Source organism: Cydia pomonella, chromosome 1 (assembly GCF_033807575.1).
Source record: "Cydia pomonella isolate Wapato2018A chromosome 1, ilCydPomo1, whole genome shotgun sequence".
Lineage (NCBI taxonomy): Eukaryota > Metazoa > Arthropoda > Insecta > Lepidoptera > Tortricidae > Cydia > Cydia pomonella.
Window position 1 is genome coordinate 17696089 of NC_084703.1, and position 19133 is coordinate 17715221.

A 19133-nucleotide genomic window follows, 5' to 3' on the forward strand; every position below is an offset into this window, starting at 1 on the left:
AACTAACATGCAAGATTTTTCAAAATTACATTTCATGTCGAACAAAAAGGCATCACGACTGATATTAGAATAGAAGTCGAATCGAATTGCTTTTTTTTCAGAGATTTTCTAAATTTGAATGTTATTACCAAATCCACATTTTCACAGATAAGAAATTTGTTGTTACAAACCAGTTTATCGTAATGTTATCCAGTATACTCGTATTGGGAGCGTGCACGACTGTCACGCAACCTAGTGTCCGCAAGTCTAGGGGAAAACGTCAATTCACTACATCTTATAAAACTACTCCAAAACTAAAATGTCTATCTTTTAAGGATAACTTACAATATCAATTCTTAACTTCTAGAAAAAGATCACGTAATATGTGGCATTTGCAAAGCTATTTACATGGATACATTATTAACAATTATCAAAATAAATACGTTAGTTATATTAAGCATTTCATACAGATTACAATGGTCCCTTACACCATACAATTTAAATGAATATTTCAGGAGTAATCGTAAATCAAAGTTTCATTTCGAGCCATATAATTGTACGAAATGTTAAAGACGCTATCCGCAGTTAGTTCAAATTTTTACCACCTTATGCGCTGGGATCGCTTTACTTACCCCCACCATGCACTTCGCACGGTCCCAATACAGATTTTTAAGGTATCATAGAAGGTTTATGATATGTCTGTAGATAAACTACTATTACGTTGCTGATCTTTGCAAATATGTTATGGTAAACCAGGCGCACAACTAATACTACATACATAATTATTGATAACCAGTCTAGTTACCTAAAGGCAATTAATTAAATAACTAAAATCAAGAATCAGTATACAATATTTTGTATCGAACACTGACCACAATTATCGAAACATAAAAATGTATTGAAGTGTATTTTAGGTATATTCTTTTCGTCACTATTTTCACAATAGGTAAATTGACAAGTAAGAAAGTGTAGCAAATGATAGCGATAGTTGTTTAATGTTTGTTATAGGAGTAGCAGGGGGAAAAATGGGGCTGGGGCGGCTGTTATCACGGTATAAAAGACAGGCAGGATAGGTGCAGTCATCGGGTTTATCGACTTGATTTAACTTAGGGGAAATCCCTTACATTTATTTCTACTCTTTATTATTTCTATACATCGTTACAACTATCTAAACGATTGAAATGTTATTTTTTTTAATTATGTACCTATTATAGTATTTTATGCAACAGTTGTATGAAGGGTCAAAAAAGGCGAGTGGCGTGAGTTACAATGTGAGCCGGAGCCGAAGGCGTAGGCGAACATTGTAAAGGAATACGCCACGAGCATTTTTTGACCTACTTATACAACGTTGCATACAATATTTTTCCTACGAGTCAACAAAAATAAATCTTAATTTAGGTAAACAAAGCAAAAGTATATAGCCAAGACTCGCGACAATACCTTGTTACGCGCCCGGTCCGCCCCGGGCCGCGGCCGGCCGGTCAGCGACACCTTCTCGTAACTCATGAGGCCCTGGTACTTGCTCTTTGCTAAATTAAATTTTTGGACAGTTTTTTCTCGATTTTTGCCACCGTAGCCTACGGAGACTAACAAGCAACGCTAAGCGGTCTTCGTAGTCTATGGGTGTTGCTATATTACGGGTGTCACATGCGTGTTTCTGACTTATGAAGTAATTGTTTTTACTATGCAACCAAATGAATATTTTGTAAGTTGGCAGCAATGCACTTAGTTTAAAACTGTATTAGTTTTGATTTTGTTAGGTTGGTAGCCATTAATCGCAGTAACGTTATAGCGATTAAAAGCACAAGAGCTGTTATGAGGAATAGACAATATAGACTTTTCTTGAAACCTTTTATGTATGTTCTTATATTCGTGTTAATGAATGCATAAATGACAGATAACAGTAGAGGAGTAGGAAAACATTATTTTATTATGGTCGTCTTCACTTCAACTTACTAAAACAAAACCTCATCGCCGGCTTCAATTATGATAGTTCATAATAAATATAACTATAACTAACTACTGTTAAAAATGGGTTAGCTAAATCGAAATGATGGAATTATCATAGCAGATTTGCTGTATCGGGCCTTCAAATTCTTAATAATTATGACTTAAGTTTACCTTAATACCTTGATTAATAATAATATAATAATAATAATAACGTTTATTGCTTTCACATTGGTGTTCATACAGATGTTCTTAATGAATAATATAATGTTTCACAATATGACACCCTGTAAGGGTATTGCAATTTTATCTATTACGAGTCGTGCAGTTGCTTCCAGAACAACCCACCCTTAGTTTACTCGTAGGTAAATATTTGTTCATAGAATATATAAAAAAAACATTGCCAAAATGCACAAGCTGAATACAAAAATACATATACATGTATAATATAAATTAAGTTACATTTTGTAGTAATGAAATGACGCAGCAAATGCCAAATAGAAAGAGGCCTTTTGATGAGAAGATTAAATTTGTGGAAGAGGTGAGGTCCGCACCGCACTACGGCCACTATACGCACAATGAAAGTCGTTTCAGAGTAAAAGCGAATGTACTTACACATATCTATGTAACTTTAGCCTATATGCTCGGAAATTCGATGACAAATAACATTAACTTATTTAAGTAAAAGATATGGGGTATAACTTATTTTTAGCAACATTTCCAAAAATTTAATATAAGTATAACTAAAACCATTTTACAAACAATAAAAATAGTATTTATTTAAAACGTCTTTCATTCACATTTCACATAACAATGAATTAACGAATGAATACGCTGTATCAAGGACGGGGTGTCTCTCTACAATCCTAACAACTTTTATCCTAAAATCACTTGCCCTAACCGTTTTGTCCTAATGGATATTTAACTTAATGATCAATTATCATAACATCCACTTGCCATAGTTTCCACAAAGATCAATAATCCTAATTTTCATTACCATAACATTAGTTTTCATAAAAAAAATTGTCCTAAACTATTTTACCACAAATATGACATCCTAATAGGTATCGCCCTAATGTTCAATAGCCATAATAGTTATTTGCTATAATTTATCGATTGTCATAAGCATTTGTTACGATAACAACCACCTAGTATAATTATGTGTGCCAAATTGTTGGCAGCTCCAATGTAACGCTATTGTATTGTAGTTATATTTTAGTGTATTGTAAGTTAGAACTGCGATCCCCATGAAATCGAAATATTGCCAGAAGAGTAGGATTAGGTTAAGTTAGAACTGTGACCCCCACAAAAACAAACTCTTGTCAGAAAAATATGCTAGGTTGGGTTAGGTTGGGCCCTACGGCAACGATTTGTTTCCAAAAGAGTAGATTAAGTTATAAGTTAGAACTGTAACCCCCGTGAAATTATTTGTTGCCTGAAAAGTACGTTAGGTTAGATTAGAACTGCGACCCCTAGAGAACGAACTGTTGCCAATACATAATATTCTTCTTTCCAGTCGCATCCTCATTGCTGAGGGTCGTGATTGATTGATTCGTTTGTGCGACGGGCTGTCCACTTGATCCCCAGTATTTTCCACATAATATTACGGTAATCAAAATAAGGAAATATTATCATTAGAATAAATTATATTACGAAATAACATACGAGTCCGAACTTGTTTAGCCACCCACTTGCTTTTGGTAACTGTAGTTACCAGCTGTCACCCTTATTTTATTATAATAATAGAAATCACTGAAAAATATGAAGCATGTGAGTGGTTATGTGCAATAACGAGTAGAAGATATATGGGATTTAGGATAAATATTATGGTAATTTCTTCATTATCGAACACAACATTAGTAGTACAGATACTCAATATGTCAAATCCAATTAGGAAATAACCTATTAGAGCAAAACATTTTAATCCATTCCATGTTGGGCAACCGTAATTAGGGCAGAAGAAAGTTAGGACTAATTATCATTATGACAAAAAATATTATTAGGGAATGCAAAAATAGGAGAAAAATCTTTAGGAATCCCGAATCCCGATATAGATCCTCAAGGACGATATACATTTTGCCACTTCCAGAATGTTGTTGGTTATATTCTTTTTGTTCTAGGCTTGTTCCGGGCTACGAAGCTTTTATACCGAATTTAAAGCTATTTCAGAGTTACGTTTTAAGGGTTCCGTAGTCAAAAGTGCTAGAAAGCTGCAATTTTTTTTGGGTCAGTTTACCACCATTGCGTAGTTTGTGTCTGGGTGTTTTCAGCATTTGACGTGGGTATATAAAATGAGCAGATTAGATTAGAAATGCCGTAAAATAAACTCATAAAAATTTTTTTTTGGGAACAGCCTCTACTCTTTGTAATTTTTTTTTTGCTTCCACCCTGTAGTGTGGTGTATTGTTGGATAGGGCCTTCAAAACGAGTAAGGGTAGGGGTCTTCAACAAACATTTTTGATTAAGTTAATATTTTCGGAAATAAATTCTCTGAAAGAAAATAATTTTTCAATGATGGGTCCAAAACATATGAAAAAAAGTCGCGCTAAAAGAGCTTAAGAAAGACATTAAATAAAAATTAGCGAACATGATCAGTGAAGCCGATTTTGAGTTACTACATTCATAGTAAAACGACGTACAGCCACAGCTAGAAATAAACGTTATTTCGACATTAAATGGGTCTTTAAAGTTGTTGGGCATTATTCATGTAAATAAAGTAAAATATAATAACGGGTGATAACAAAAAAATTAGAATGATTTTCTGTGGACTTATAAATGAAACTATCTACTTATGTACATAAAAAAAATCTCTTAGTAAAGTTGTTGCTAGTTCTTTTGAGATTCTTGAATTTCAAATGTTTTTTTTTTGTGGCCAGCGAAGATAATTACCAAGGCAAGCCTGAATCAACTATGCATTTTTAATTATATGAATTCCATGAGCCAACAAGATGCCGCCAAAAATTTTAAGTGTTACCAACCGTACATTGGTTGATCAAATAGGTCTGGAATGATGCTAGAAGGTAAGAGCCCCGGAATACACTGATCAGTAAAAATCGATCGTTATGTTGAGACATAACGTCATCTGATTTGTGTCGCTAGATGAATCCAAAATACAAAGGGAAATCATTCAGTTTGGACGATGAAAGTTATTTTCTTTTTAGCAAAACTGATATACCTGGAAATGGTTGACACTATACTATAGGTAGCAATAATTCTACAATACCAGGCAATATCAAACACAAGTATTACGGACAAGTATGTCCCACAGACCATCCATAGTGTCGGCTGATTGATAGTTTTTTTGGCTGTTGGAGTAGTTGAGTGTATACAAATAATTGGAGAGTTGAAAATTGTGCCCAGATAATAAAAATGACTAAGACTTGTGTTCCGAAAATGGACAAAAATGGTGTCCAAAGGTCTTATTCCCGTTTAGCCTATTGTGACGGAAGCCAATACTGAGCATGGCCTGACATGCTGTTGGCCAGCTTTAGGTATAGTTTTGTATGAGATTATCAGTCCTAGTGTATATCGTCCTTAATTGTGCTTGCAGTACTTGAGACGTGATACCTTTTCGACTAGAAACCCTAAAAAACCTTTAATAATACAGTGTCTTACCTATACATGCGTCACTATGTATGCGTAGATTCTGCGTGAGCAGCTTAGAATATATTATGAAACAACACACAGGAGTAAAAAGTGGTTATTACGTTGCTTAAAATGGAAGGCACAGCCAAGAGGGACTGTTGTGTTCAAAGGACCCTTAAAAATACAATGGAAATAATACAGACTAACACAATGACCTTAATTACATACCAGTCTTTTATACTTACCTATAATAAAAGGGTATTTCAAAGATTTTATATATTATTCCAAGTTTTACCTATAGCTAAATTACTTGACGCTTTGATAGTCATTTTATTTATGAAGCAAATAGACCCATATGGTGGGGAAATTTGCTGCCTATGGATGAGGTCTTGGTGGCTCAGATGGCAGAGCGATGGAGTATCGATCCAGAGGCCGTAAGTTCAAGTCTCACCCAAGGCAGTATTTTTCCACTTTTAAATTTATTCTAAGCTTAATAGCATCGTTCGCAGACGTTTCTGCTTGTTAAAAATTAATTTAGTATGGGTAGCACATCGTTACTAGTGAATTTCCAATATGACTTGAAACTCCGGTAGCCGTCCAAAAAGTGTAATTTTCTTACGGTAGATGTCGCTAGGGTCCCCTAGACCCATATGGTGGGGAAATTTGCTGCCTTTGGATGAGTTCTTGGTGGCTCAGATGGCAGAGCGCTGGAGTATCGATTATCGATCCAGAGGCCGTGAGTTCAAGTCTCACCCAAGGCAGTAATTTTTCCACTTTTAAATTTAGAATTAAGCTTATTTATGAAGCGTTTAAAAATACTCATGAATTCACAAGACGCCGCCCTCGTGTATTGTTATAGAACGATGAGCTATACTATAATAACATTAATAACTATACCTACTAGTAATAAACCACACTAAAATACTAATTTCGGATTTTTTTAAATGTATTTCAATGTTTATTGTAACGTAAATAATATTTATTTTCACTTAAATGGTATTTATTATCTTGTATGATGGTTAAAATTGTAAAAGCGAGTGATATACCCTTTATCTTCGATCTCTATATTCCCATAACCTCCCCGCCATTATATTCTCTGAAGGCACAATTTTCCTCAATATGACGTGATCGAGAGCTATATGGCCTATCCTCTGCTTTATAAGCCCTGTGCTTCTGTAGTCACAAATCCTTATGAATGTGTTAGACCACGAAGATGGGAAGGATCCTTTTTAGGGTTCCGTAGTCAACTAGGAACCCTTATAGTTTTTAACGAGTAAGGTTCAAGGTCACAACAACAAAACATTTAATGCGAACTTTGCAGACTTCATTCTAATTACTACTGATATAATGTTATATCCGACAAAGCAGTGAATTTGTAAATTTACAAGGAGCATTAATAAATAGTGCCAAACACCAGCGCCGCCCTACATCGAGAAAACTACTAAGTGGTGCCCTATTGATTTGCCGAGAAAAATACACCGATTTTCGTTTCTCCGACAACGATTCGCATGGCAAAGAAACGATTGGCAGAATGTCATTACCCATAATGTGTCGTTTGCAAGAGTAAGCAGAGCATTGATACGCATATTTACTTTTCGTAGAGTAATAATTTACCATTGGTCGAAACAGCAGAACTTCTTTCTTATTTATGGCTAGACTAGGATACGACTAATCTACACAACTTTTAGTTTGACTCTGATAAACATGGTTTTGATTTATTTAATTATCTACTTATTTTCACTAACAATAATGAACTAATTCCTATGCTTATTGTCCATAATATTAAGGTTAAAAAAACGATTAAAACCTAAATTAGAAGCAATCACGGTATTCTATACTAGTTTTTCGTGACACAAGCTTACAAGGGCATCGGCAGCAGGATGTATGTTATTCTTAGATAGTCAACTAACAAGAGGATACATTTAAAAATAGGTACATATAAAAATAAGATTTCTGATAGTTTACACTGAACTGAATCTAATTTACAGCGAACTGAACGGTATGTGAACCAAGAGTCTACGTAACATTAGTCGACCCAAAGTTAAATCTACAAATAATCATTCTGCGAAACGGTGTTCGGCTAAACGTCTGCGAATCGATAGATTACCGATTCGCGAAGAAAAATTCGGAGTCATTAGAAACCCATGCTAAATAGTATGGTTATGCGTTCTTAACTATTATGTACATACTTATAGAATAACTGTAGGTAGCTACGTAAATTTTACTACATTTCAAACGTAAGAAATTTTGCGTAGCCCAAATGTTTGCATTTCCCAAAGTAAATATTCTCAGTAATGTTATGCCCCACCACGCATTAAAACCCTATGTAATATAGCGTTAATATGCGTGGTAAGGCTCTCATATTGCCGGAAAGATTTCCTAAAGCGTTAGGAAACATTTTACCGACATTGGTTAATTCCATGTAGGTATATGAAAAATAAAGTCGAACTTGTCTTAAAATACAGAAGGAGGAAAATTATAAAAAGCTACTGTTTTTAGTTTAATTAACGATCAGTTCATTACCCAATAAACAACAATATTACTCATTAAACTTCAACAAAAATGTTTTTTTGAATTATAATTATGTAGCCATGACACAAGCTCACAAGTTTACTTTCAAATGCTTGTTAAAAAGTTGTTGCATGACACATATCACATGTTTATCTGGAATAAATAAGTAGGTACCGGCAGACTGTTTATTGCGTATATGTAGGTATAAAAGGGAGTTAACTTAGTGAGGATCTCTAATAATTATCGCACATATTTACAGGTTTTTCTTAATAATTTTATAGGCAAATGATCTGTCACTTCGGACATCTGGAAGTACACTCCGAAGTAACCTTGTTATAAGTATCACTTGGAATTCAAAAGTTTGATCATATATCCAGCTACCGTCGTCAGCTCAAGTGGCTTCCCATACGTCAGCGCCGTTCCTTTCGAATACTCTCCTCACTTTTCTCTATCCTATTCGAGCCCTCCACTCCAGAATATCTCAAATGTAACTTCAACTTTATGACCCCCCGCCCAGGCTGCGAGCTGCGCTCTGCCCGTTTTCTTAAACTCTCTGTTCTCCCTCACCATACTGGTTTCCTAACGTCTTCTTTCGCTGTTCAAGCAATCCGTCTTTGGAATGCGCTTCCTCTAACGATTAGACAAGCCCCAAACAAGCTGAATTTCAAACGAATTCTCTACAAGCAGCTGCTAGATACTGTCCCCCCCTCCCCCCACCCCCTGCCCTGCACACATGCAGAAGTATATTTATGTATATTGTATAGTATATTATGTAATTAATATATATATATATATATATATATATATGTATTTATAATGATAATTTGTGTAGTTTATAAAAGTATTATATATATATATTACCTATTAGTTTGTATACTGGCTTATTAGTATTAGACTTAGTATTTAATTTTGGAATTTTTTTTTTCACACTGCATCCACCTTAGCAAATTTCTGTTTGGCCCAGTGGTTGACTGGTAGAGAATGCCTCAAGGCATTAAGTCCACCTGTTGTACGTTATACTTGTACTTGTGCAATAAAGTTTAAATAATAATAATAAAGTGTTTTGTTTTCTGGAATGTGTTTCACCTCAATTTTGTTTAATCTAACAGAACCCATAATTTCTGTTGGTGATGATATTCATGATTGTTTTATAGTCTCTGATTTCTCCACAATGTAGTAATAAAAATATTTAATTATTTCAATTTTCGATAACTTTTATTTTACTTTTAGGCTAACTTCGAGCTGTCAAACCAATTGGCGGAATTCACAAGGAATGGTGTACCTCCGTTGGAGGGTTTCGAATTCACTGACAACGACCAGCCTCACTACCGCTACCTCCTGTGGGCCGAGGAGCGAACCAACATTGACGGAGTTTACGACTGGACTCGTGAGTACTTACCTTATCCTATCGCAGCTTATTATCTTGTTACGCAGCTTATTATATGAGGAATGGAGTTGAAGAAGAACTCCTCGGTCATGAGTATAGGTTTATTATGAATAGAATAACACATGTAGGAGCTTATATAGTAAGTTATGTCACGTGGGAGGGTAAGGTGTAGCACATACACAACAATACTTGTAAATATATCCTGTTTTCTGGTGAAGGACGTTTTTTTTGGTATATGTTTGGCATATGTATGTATTACATATGTTTATTTATTTAGGTTTGCCAACAGGAAAATACAAAAAAATACTTATAAATGACAAGTTACAAAATAAAATTGTTTGAGTATTCACCCAATTACAGGCAAACACGGCATGCATTTAACAGATTTTGCTTACATTTATGTTTTTTTTTAATTGCTGCAATTAGTAGAATACAGAAAATAAGTTAAGTATATCTAAGTAGTGAAATCGATGCTATCAGTATATATTATTATTCTGTTTGTGTATGTATATGTAATAATGTTAAGGATGTTCGGCAAGTTTTCTAATGTCGTATTCGGCCGAATTACCAGGTTAAAGTGCCGAATATTCAGCAAAATATTTTATTATGTTTGCATCATTGTAAAATGTAAGCTCCTCCAGGACTTTTCAAGTACCGACTCTCTTTTACGTTACACCAAAACACATTATCGAACATGTTGAATCCATAAGATGTATTGGATAGTGTTGAAAAGTCTGCGAGTCCCTTGTCTTTTAACCTATTTGTTTTAGGGAATTGCCTAGGAAACGATTAATCTTTAGCTGCTAATGTAATTGAAGCGTTTTCAAATGGTTTATAAGGATAATACAAATGAACCGAATAATTCGGAGGAATATTCGATTCGGTAAGATTTGAATCGAACATTCGGCCGAATATTCGTACTTAGCAAAGTCCGTGTTCGGCTCATCTCTATAATATAAGGGGTGTACCGAAAAAAACTGTAAACTTCAAATGAAAAAAACTGATGCGATTGAGAACAAACTAAGGTTAAGGCCTTGGTCACTTTTTCTTAGTATATGAAATTTATTTCAGTTTATAAACTAAGGTTTTTAGAATAACTACAATAAAAATCGACTCTTAATTTAGATATTTTTATTTTGTTCTGTAGGAGTGATAGGCAGCTTCTTCCTAGCGCATTCAGCGGCAGCTTTTTACGGAGCCGTTTTTCATGTTTGCCTGCAGCAGCCTATTACCTGCTGGAATTGTAATTGTTTTTTGGCTGTTTCATTCTTTGTTTTTCATACACTTTGGATTTGAGCCCAATAATGGTTGAGAGAACGGCACTGCAGGACGTTTGGAGCTCTTACTCTATTCTATGTCAACTGCCAAATGCGATTTTTGTACGAAGGAAATTGTATGATTATCGACTTGGCGTAGAATTAAGTAACACACCTTTTCTGTAACTTTAGCTATCCTAACCTTCGTACGAAGAACTGCACTGACTTTCATCGTAGTTCGTTGCACTTTAGCCGCATATCTACCGCAGTTTTTACGATAATAATAACAGGTATGCTTCGTTTTCGCAAATTCTATTAGTAATCTTTATGATGGGTCCAGGGTCACATGTTCCTAGAGATATACCGCTTCGAAGCCACTGTTTAAGAGACAACATACTAAATTAGTGTTTTAAGTGTTTTGAAATCAGGCATGTAGGATGTGGTACATTTTCTTGCTGCTTGGAAAAGGCCAATTTTCAGTGATCTCTTTTTTTGCCGTTGTAAAGTCGAACAGCGTAAAACCAGAACTATTTATATTGGAATATATAATATAATAATAAGACTTTTTATTGCGGTAAGAAAGCCATAGTTATCCTGCTTAGAAACAAAATTACAGCGGCTTGAATTTTACAGGTTTTTTTTCGGTACAGGCCTTTATTGGTCGCGTTATTGTTCCACGTAAGTATGTTGAGTAGGGGTTAAAAGTTTAAACAACTTATCCTAAGGTATCACGCTGTTACATACATGTATGAATTTCAACATTTTATTTATAGGGCTTACCTTTCAATAAACTGATTGAGTACCTTCTCGTAGAGCAACTCAATACTTGCAGCGCGATGGTTCGTTTTCTAGAAAGTATGAAATTAGTTGATGGATGTGTGCTACGTACTCTAAATATCAAATTTAAAATATGGATACATATAATTCTCCAGCGCTCTCTAGAGAGTTAAAATCATAACATCTATCTTCTATATTGTATTAACTGTAGCAAATATTTTTGAACTAAATTCGTGAGTTGAATCGGAATTTACTAAATCTTCCAAGATCGGAATATACTTTCGGGCACAAACAATCACAACACAATCAACCATCATTTGCCCGTGCGTCTCGCTCGCGCCAATACGTGTATGGACAATTACGAGTGAAATTTACGTGCGAACCATATCGAACTGAGTGACATATTTTATAGATGTCATAATATATGTTCAAATTGGACTCCTAAAATATTTGTGTTTTCAGATTGGTAACAAGAGTCAGTCTAAGCTAACTTCGCACAGTTTGAACAGAGCAAAGTGAAAGAGTGTCATTATAAACATCATACTTTCAAAGAAACTCGTCATTTATTATGACATTCCAACACTTTGTCTTCACAAATGCCATGCACTTGACTTAGTCCGACTTTTAGCTTTAGAATAAAAAACGTACAACACTTTTCCTATCCCAATATTGCATGTTTCCCTAAGATTGTTCATATAAAATCAGAATACGCCTGTCAGAGCCAGGAAATACATGTTTTATCCGTATTGGGGCATGGCATCCCAACTTAAATCTAGAGCAATTCCAAAAAAACCTTGTTAATTTAAATGAGTATGTATTTCAGTTGAGGTGTTTCATGCTCCGTGCCCAATCTTTCCGTGATTCTAATTATGGCCACCGTCATCGTCAGTAGAGTGACTCGCTAACCTAATAGATATTGCAACCAACTGTGTGACAGCGTAAACATTGGCATGTTTTCATGAGTAAATAGAATATTCATTATTGTAGGTAGGTATTTGTGTTTGGCAAACAACTTATGGTTTGGTATTAAACCTACAAACTACCTAAAAAAAAAAAAAAAGAAATGTATTGTATATTGCTATTATAAGTTAAGAAGTAAATACACCTAAATGTAATCTGAGTGTTAGCATGTAAGGTTTATCTGTTAGTGCTAATATTAAATAAATAAATAATAATAATAATAATAATAATAATTTGTTGGTTTTGTTAGTAATATAGCTATGCGTACTGAAGTAGAATTTTTATTTATGTTTAGTTTTTAACTACTTTTATGTTTAGATATAATTTAGTATGTATTTCCATGAAATTTATTATAATAGATACCATAGGTGTCTATAGTTAAAATATCATAGGTATTGTACATATTTAAATAGCTCTCAATCTCTCAAGTTTATCTTTTAGTCAAAACTAGTTTTCGTAAACTACCTTGGTGAAAACTAGTTTTGATTGATTGTTCAAATATTTATTTCAGTGAAAACTAGATTTTTTATTAGACGATACGTGGACGATACACGTAACACAAAATACTACTTAGGTACATTGTGCAATGAGGGAGGTAATCAAGATATTGTAAACGAGGGTTATTTAAAGGCCCGAGTTTGCCATATTCTTACCCCCGAAGTTACACACAATGTTTTTCATTACACTAGGGAAAAAAATCTAAATTTTAAGCGAAACAATTCTTAAATAGCGGTGATATTTCAATCAATCGTCCGCCATATTGTCATTTTTTGACCGGGTAGGCATCGAAGGCACAAACCCAACTGGCATTCAGCCACGATTGAAAATTATGTAAAAATATTTTAAACAGCTATTAAATTAAATATTTATAATCATCCACAAAAAAATTATAAACGTCAGTATTTTAAAAGTAAAACACGTATATACTTGAAGAAACATTATGCCGAATAATTCCAATATGACCAATGACCATGGGCATAATGAAAATTAAAAAAAATATCTATTACCTACGCCAGTTTGGTCATGGTTAACTTCGCTTCGCTCGTGGTCACCCATTTTGACTCTGGCAGAATATCGTGGAAAGTAGATTTAACTAAGAAAAAATACGTTTTCACTTAAAACTGGTTTTTAATGTAACATATAGGCTGTATTGTACCGCCGGTTAAATCGTACCACCTATAGTTTACCCACTAAACAACTTAGTTTATTTACACATAATGCACCAAACAGTGCGCTAATAGAATTAAGCTCAGTAATCTAATCAAATATGGTATATGACTACCATCGAACAAAAGAGAGATGAAATATGTGGTTAGACTTGATCTAACTTTTAATGTGTATTTGTAATACCATAACTTATGGTCAAGATAAGTTAAAAATACCAAATTAAAAGTATATAAGTAACTATAAATATATAAACGGGTTTACTGTGTAGTTGTTTAAAATTATCTAGTTTTTATACTTTGGTTATTATACCGATTATTTAATAAAAATAGCTAGTCGTTTAAATCGTACTATAGCATACTAGCATAGGTACGATTTAAACGACCAAGTATTTTTGAGTCGTGTAAGTATGATTTCGGATTCCCGTAATAAATATTTGTTATTCAAGCCTAAAATAAGCAATAAACTTGCAAAACGTTTCATAGATACAATTTTATTATGGGTGGTACGATTTAACCAACTGGTCGGGTAAATCGTACCGATGGCAGTGCTTCCGAAGAAATTCATTTTGACTTTGTTAATTTAATCTCAGAATGCTCATCTTCATAATGAATGTAGCCAAGTAACTGAACTTTTATATGCACAGTAAAACATATTTGTAACTATCTCCAAAAACAAAATATCCAAGTTGATGTAAAAACTGGTACGATATATCCGACTCCCCTACCTACACAAATCATTTCTGGTTAAAGACATTTATTTACTCAAAAGAAATTTACATTTCACTTAATGAGTAGGTAGGTAGTTTAAAATACAGAACAAATAACAAGTTATTATAATTCATGAGCGTCTACATTAATAGTTGTAGCAGAAAAAGCTATAGATTAAAACAAAGTTTCTCAAACTTGTAAGTATTGAGTGAGAATTAGTTGAGTATATTAATATTATTTACTAACAGACAATAAATATCACGACACAAAAATCACATTTACATATTCTTTTCCTTTTTTAAGTTATCAATATATACAATGCCAGGTAGGAGTAAAAAAAATATTAATGTTATTCGCTTTGGTACCGGGCGACCGGCCGGTTACTAAGCTCGCGACAAGACGATGTGTTTGCCAGCGGCGGCATCATGGTTCCATTTTTATCACTTGTCACTATGCCCGTCACTTTCGCACTTACATACTTGTTAGAACGGGACAGGTATGGTGACAAATGATAAAGAGCCGACCATCTTAGCCCTACTGGGCCGTATTTAGATAACCGGGATATCAGAGAGTATATGAGATTTTAATTTATTTTTAAATATTGAAAAACTTCCAGTGTCTTTTATATTTTTGGGAAGATCGTTGTACATACGTGCACCTTGGTATGTTATATTTTTATTTCCAAAATTTATAGTTCGCGGGAAAGTAAGGCATAGATTATTTGCACTTCGGAGAATTCTTTTTCCACTTTATTTTTTTGTTTTAAATGAGATTTGACAGTGTATTTTTTTGTGGAGTATGTTTCTTATTAGTGTAATGGTGTTATAAAAATAAAGTTGGTTAATGCTCATTAGCTTAGTTTTGGGACATACTGTTGCTGTAGGTGTTAGGTGATCCAGATGAAAAAGTTTTTTTATTATTTTATTTTGGACAATTTAGATTTCTTTAAGACTTGTTTTGCAGGCACTGCCCCAGATTTTGATAAGGTAGTTCATTCGGGATTTGATCAGTGAGTTGTATATATTCTAGCGTACATGATTGGGAACGCACTTTACAATGTTTCTAATGGAAGCCAAAATAGAAGACAACTTAGACTTAATTTGTTTTATGTGAGCATTCCATGTTAGGCCGTCATCTAATATAAGACCGAGGTACTTCCCTTGTGATGATTGGTTGATTAGGATATTGTTAACAGTTAATGGATTAAAAGTAGGATATTTATTGTTTTTAGATTTGAATATGATGTACAATGTTTTCGATGCATTGATTGTAAGCAAATTGTATTGAAACCATTCATGTAACATTTCGAGGTCTTCCTGTGCTAATTTAGTGATGTCAGTTATTGGGCTCCCATGATAGAAAATACATGTGTCATTCGCATATAGGGATATGTCACCATGTAGATTAAGCTTGCTTATGTCATTAACCCTTTACCAGGCCAAGGGATATATTCCACCCACATCTTATATCGGTGACCGTAGTCAGGTTTTGACTCCAAACCACCTACAAAATATTTTGTCAATCCTTGAAAATATTATTTTATGATCTTCATTCACAACACGCTTCTAAATTGCGAATATATCTTTGGCAGCCGTTTAAATTCACTTGAACGCTAATTTCAGTAAACTACGGAGAAATTCGAACACTTTCCATAATTTCTATGAAACAGAAGTACATAGGTCCAACAATTTTTTGATATTTTGTAGATTTTGAGTGTTGAAAGCTAATGTAATTGTAAACATTGCTAAATATTCATGCATTATTGTGTATGACCAAAATTAGGATGTGGGTTGACATTATCCCATGGCCTTATTAGAGTTTAACTGTGTGGGAGCTATTTTTCCCATGGCCCGGTAAATTGTCTTGTCATGTCATAAAAACTCACGTAAGTAAGTAGACTAAGTAGTGATTTATATAATGTTTCGTAGGAGATTTGGAGTTAAACCTTGACTATTATAACCGATATAAGATGTGGGTGGAATATATCCCTTGGCCTGATCAAGAATATAATAAGACAAAATCTAGTATGACAGTTCATTACTTAGACAGGCGATGGGATAACCGTAACCCACATTTTTATTTCTGGTTTAAAGGAAGATCTCCGACTTTCATAAATACATTTTTTTACAAGGCGATCAATACGGTTGCAACAGCATATAAAGTACGCTGGTTCTTCGGGGCCTGGTAAAGGGTTAATATAAATAATGAAAAGAAGTGGTCCCATTTTAGTTTGTTATACTTCGAGGTACCGGAATAAAAACGTAAGAAAACTGAGGGCATCAAAAGTTGTCTTATCCAAGTTTTTGTATTTTTTTTATATTATGATAAATAAAAATACACATTTAATAATTATATGTTTATATCTTAGGGAAGATGAATGTTCCCTTACGAATCGCCATTTGTCTGCCGTAGCGAAAGCCATATTAATTAGCCGTCGCTAATCAAGTGGTTTCATGAAGAAAGCTATGTGATAAATGATTTAGCTATACGTAGGGATAATCTCCTCGGTATCTAATAATCGCTGAATGAAACCTTGATTTTAATAAATAATCTCCGGGCGAGACTAAATGCCGCATTGAGGTCTATTTAACTTAATGATGTAGAACAACGATCAAACTAAGCTATTAAATGCACATATTAAAGCTTTTCCATGTTGAGGTAGTTTAGGGAATCATACGACGCTAAAATTCATAATCATAACATGTGGTATGCCGTCACTGTCAAAATATAGGTAAAAGAAGATCATCGTTTTTCGGCCCACTTGGTACAGTCGGTTCCCTAACATAAGTATCCACATTTCTATACAACTAGTATGGCTACTTGGTTACTTAAATTAGGCCACCGACCATACTATAGCGTATAAAAGTTCGTACTGTTTTGTTATTTAATCAATACGCATTTTAATACGCAAAGTAGTCGTAATATTGGGGGTAATTGAAACGGAAACTAGAAATACATAATAATAGTTATTTGTACAACAAGAGAGCAAACTTTGATATTTCTTCGAGTACTTATTTTGAGTCCGGTGCAAGCGAACGATTATATAATTAGAATCTTGAGCGCAGTAACAGGTTCAAAAGCGCACGAGATGTAAATAACTTTGATCTCGTGTAGTAGACAAAATTTTACACGACAGCAGTTAGAACATATTTGGAAGGTAACAATACAACCTGAAAAAATGTAATCCATTTTCATCACTATTTCACTCATGTTTTCTGAAGGTATTCATTCTAACAATTAAGTTTAATTCCCGCAATAAAACAAAACGAAAGAAATTTCAATACCTAATATAATAGAAAAATAACGAAATAACGAACATCAATTGACAGTTCAAAAAAAAGATACGGTCCGAATTGCGGATACTACTATTTGTCAACTATAGGTAGTAGTGATCGTTAAAAGTAGAATTATTCACTTTGCGTAACAATTGCGTATTTTTTTATAAGTTTATTGTTTTGATTGTATAATAAAATACGTAAAATATGATGTTTTTATGAAATGTTAAACTTTTATTTCATTAATTAATTATTACGATTGAGGACTCGTAGAGTGTTTTGGAACGATGCGGTCTGACTTATTTCGGGGGTCTAATATAAACCGTCAATATACTATTGAATCACTAATGATTTTTTTCTCTCTTTCTTTTTGCTAATGACGTGAAAGGGACAAAGACAATAGAATATTTCGAATTTGTATTAGGTCACTTAAACGTTATGTTGTCCCACTCACATGTATGACTATTTGTACGTAACGTACGAATAGCCATGTCAGATACACGTCAGTCCATACAATACATATGACCATTGGCCGAGATTTTCGACAGAGGGGTACGCTCTTAAAGGCCACTCCAGTTGTTGTATTTTTTCCTTCCAAATATGTTCTAACTGCTGTCGTGAATTTTTTTGTGTACTACATGAGATCAAAGTTATCTACGTCTCGTGCGCTTTTGAGTCCCTTACTACGCTCAACATTCTAAATTATAGAATCTTTCGCTTGCACGGAACTCAAAATAAGCACTCAAAGAAATATCAAACTTTGCTCTCTTGTTTTTTGTTTTTTTTTTCTTTTTATTGGAGAAACAACAGAAGTATGCGACAGGATAATAGGTTACATTGTTAGATACATACAATATAGAGATGAACACGCTCTCACTAAAACATACATAAAATAAACGGACTTAACTAGCTTAACTTAACTTGTTAAACAAATAAATATTTTCATACAAGGCTCCATTGGTAATTTATTTAGTAATCAGCTAATTTATCATACCGAAAGAGAGGATACTTCTTATATTCAGAAATACAGGGATTAATGTAATGATTTGCATTTTTAGGTGAAGTGAAGTTATAATCACTGAATTAGTCAGGCAATGGCACGATTCGATATTAGGTTATGTTCCGTACATTTAGTATTTAAGTTGCAAATGGCCAAGCGAAGCTGAATAATTATATGCCGCCTGTATGAATCTTGGTTACTCACTGACTCAAAAGTCCAAGAAGGTATCAATAGATCGAGGGCGAAGTAGACCGATGGTGGCTATAGCACGATTGATGGCGAGCCCGCGACCTCGTTGCGTGAACACGTCCCAGTACCCGCGCCAGTAGCCACGGCCAATCCATGATGCGCTCACGTTTATCACAATATTTATTTATTAAAGATGCCTTGTTAATAATAAGCGCTGAAATAAGGCAACTTATTTCTTATTTGCATACAAGTTTCAATTAATCAACCACAACCAAAGAAAAACCTACAATTTAGTTGCCTTAGGATAAATACCTAGGAGGAAAACAAATATTATTTAATAGGCTAGATGACAAGTTTTGTTTAATGTTATCTGTCAATCCGGTTCATTTTGAA

General features: G+C 34.0%; 1 protein-coding gene across 2 annotated transcripts in view; it reads left to right on the forward strand.

Moving 5' to 3' along the window:
* LOC133517165 (uncharacterized) overlaps nt 1-19133 on the forward strand; it is a 130455-nt gene that overhangs the window by 48571 nt on the left and 62751 nt on the right. For both annotated transcript variants that reach the window (XM_061850352.1, XM_061850360.1), the window contains exon 5: nt 9253-9409. In XM_061850352.1, the coding sequence (XP_061706336.1) occupies nt 9253-9409 (157 nt within the window). The remainder of the gene's footprint in view (nt 1-9252; nt 9410-19133) is intronic.